Source organism: Adiantum capillus-veneris, chromosome 11, assembly GCF_014529385.1.
Source record: "Adiantum capillus-veneris isolate H3 chromosome 11, ASM1452938v2, whole genome shotgun sequence".
Classification (NCBI taxonomy): domain Eukaryota; kingdom Viridiplantae; phylum Streptophyta; class Polypodiopsida; order Polypodiales; family Pteridaceae; genus Adiantum; species Adiantum capillus-veneris.
The window spans coordinates 108,524,189-108,527,207 of NC_140941.1; the positions used below are offsets into that span (position 1 = coordinate 108,524,189).

Sequence of the window (3,019 nt, forward strand, 5' to 3'; positions counted from 1 at the left end):
ATTTGTCTTATTCTCCACGCTTTTGGCAAGGACATACATAGACCGAAGGAAGAGGGAGGATTCCCCTCAATCTCTTTTACCTTCATCATTGATGTATAACTTCATATTAGTATTCATGGTCTCTCTCTCTCTCTCTCTCTCTCTCTCTCTCTCTCTCTCTCTACTTCCATCCATTTTTCTTGGAAGGGGTTTGCCTTTTTTATTGAAGGTTGTAAATTTTCAATCACTCTCTCTGACAACCAAAACATGTGGTTTTGGGGGAAAGTTGCCATAGATTAGTGGAGAAGATTCTTGTTAGCTATCTAAAGAGGTTCCAAAACACTAATAAATTCTTTATCCACCCTTAATGATCAAAGGGATTGGCTTATGCTTATGAACGGAGGACCCCTCCTCACTTCTCTAGTGCCAATTGTAACACAACCCCCTCTCTTTCCTATGTCTTGTCTCTCCTCCACCACCCGCGCCTTCCTCTCGTTTCTTCATCTAGGGAGTCTCTTCGACTTTGAAGCGCAGAGCTCTTAATCTAAAGCACCTCATTGTGGCAGATGGTTCTAGGTGGGGCGAATTAGAGAGGAAGGATTTCTTGCTATGGAGTATCCTTGCTTGGCTTAATTTCACACAAGAAGCCAAGGAACTATACCTATAGGAAAAACAGGGTTTAGTGTATTTTAAACTTACAAAATGCTGGCTAAAGTCGAGCTCGTGTTGAAGACGACCGGTTTTGGGGAGCCATGGTTAATAAGCTGGCTTTTCAAAAAGCAGCGAGGACGTGATTTCGAGCACTGCTGATCTTTTCCATTCTTCAGGAGCTGTGGGATTTAGGTCCAGAGACGGATATGCTCGCAAGGCGGGGCTTGCTCCTGCTGGAGCTCGACGAGGATGGAAAGGAGATCTCAACCCTCGCATTCTCCAATTCATGTCCTCTGCACCTCGGTATCCTAAGGCAGACAGACCCAGTCTTGAGAATCAGCGCAAACGGAAATCGAACCCGAATGCCTCCAAAGGTTGGTATGACCGCAGTGCGAAGGTCCAACAAGCTGAAAAATACAGACAGGGCGCTTGTGTCAACCGTGGAGCCATGATTCATGATAGTCTTGCACGGAACGGCCACGCTCGCAGGGCACAAAATGGTCAAAACAAGCAGACGAATAGATGGAAGCTTTTTTGAGTTGGTACTCGAATGGAAACCGCGATCGGTGGAATGGGTATGATACATCCAATTCTGTAATTCGTATGAGGCCCTAGAGATACATCCAATTCTGTAATTCGTATGGTTGCCATTAGACCAAATTGCCATCCAATTCCTCACCTTGTGTGCACATGAAAGGGATAGACATTGTAACATGTATATATGCAGCGAGATCTGTACTTTTAAATATGATTTATGACATTTACTCAAGAGGAACCAACAAGGTGAATTAACCAGTTTATATGTACATCGGTTGAAACCGTTCGTAATAGTTCATACATTCAATTTTGATCCACTGTTCAGATTTAAGGGAATTCTTCAGTAAAAGTAAGGGTACCCGCCAATTTGAAGGCAACATAATATACCAGGCATTCTTCAGGCAAAAACAAAAACAAAAACTAGATGATACCTCAGAAGTAGAAATGTCCAACCTCATCTTGAGCATGATTGATCAAGATGAGGTTATGGGCAAGCAAGGGCAATGTCCAGGCTTAAAACAAAAATTGCTTATTACCAGTAAATTGTCTGCATGTTGCTGCTTCCCACCAACAAGAACCTCAAAACGCTTTATAAAGAGCAATACTTGCGCGCGGAGAGAGAGAGAGAGAGAGAGAGAGAGAGAGAGAGAGAGAGAGATCAAAGGTGATTTGCCTTTCAAGTGGCCTGACTAGCAGGCAAAAGTCAATTTATTTCCAGCTACATCTCGCATAGACTTGTTCAGATATCGATCGGTATCTGACAATCTCGACTGGTATGTACATGTTTTATGTATGCTTATTAAAAACTGAAGTGGAAAACTTTGGTGCCTAGTTTACTTGGCAGTTCTCATCAGCTCACCACCAACTTGGCAGTTCTCATCAGCTCACCACCAAAGCCAGGTCTCTGCATTGAGGCAAAAGAAAATCATATTAGTAGGGCAAAAAATGACATGCAATAGTGGATCAAAGAAAGACACAAATACTAATAGCTAATTCTAACAAGTTGTACCTGCATCTCGAGTTCTGCACTCTCGAGGACGCAGATCGCATTGTTGAAGAAGACGAGATGCCATTCTGGTCGTGCGCTCCTGCTGGCTTTCGTAGGGTGACTCACGGCACGAGTCGGGATACATGTGGCGGCCCCGGCCACCATAAACCTGTTGTAGAGCACGGCATCGATCCTCGGAGGAGATGCGCTGCAAATTCTGGCAGCATCGCTGGCTGGGTTGACTGGTGCGTTCACGTAGCTGCCCACCGCGCTGCTCCATGAAGTCGTCACAAGCCTGGAGGCGCATACGCCACTCGCTTTCGCGACTGTCGGCAGCAGTACGGCTTACTGCCAGTAGGGCCAGCAGCGCCAAAACCACGATCATCATTTTGTAGGCCATGCTTGGCTTAGGCTAGTACAAGCTGGAGAGTGCGGGCTGAGAGAAATGGTGGCAGGAGGTGCGGTATTTATAGAATCGACAAGGAGTAGTGCGCAATTGGCATGCATGCGTGCAGCGGGCCGCCGATTGGCCCTGCGTCGTCGAGTTTCTGCGTGGGCATAAACCTTCTAAACCACGTCTGCAGTCTCCTAAATTTAGAATCGGTGAGCACTGAGCAGAGGAATATTCATAACATGGATCATGGTCATAACTAGTCTTGCTTGGTGTGCCTTGCTATACAACATCTATAGAGTATAATAGGACATATACAAATTGACATTTAGAATCTAGCACTGAAAAGAACAAGAGCATTAATAATTTGGCAGCGACGGCAGTGCATATACATTTAAAGAATGGTATAATGTTTATAGGAGGAGAGATAGTTAAGTGCATCAATTATTAGTGATACACCATATGCATTCACT

At 44.8% G+C, this 3,019-nt stretch overlaps 1 protein-coding gene across 1 annotated transcript; it reads right to left on the bottom strand.

Moving 5' to 3' along the window:
• Positions 1 to 1,821: 1,821 nt before the first annotated feature.
• On the bottom strand, positions 1,822 to 2,611 carry LOC147447806 (uncharacterized). Its single transcript, XM_086524409.1, has 2 exons — positions 2,177 to 2,611; positions 1,822 to 2,071 (listed from the first exon to the last, which is right to left on the bottom strand). Exons 1-2 carry the CDS (start codon positions 2,553 to 2,555, stop codon positions 2,052 to 2,054), a joined length of 399 nt encoding a protein of 132 aa, XP_086380535.1. The 5' UTR covers positions 2,556 to 2,611; the 3' UTR covers positions 1,822 to 2,051.
• Positions 2,612 to 3,019: the final 408 nt, after the last annotated feature.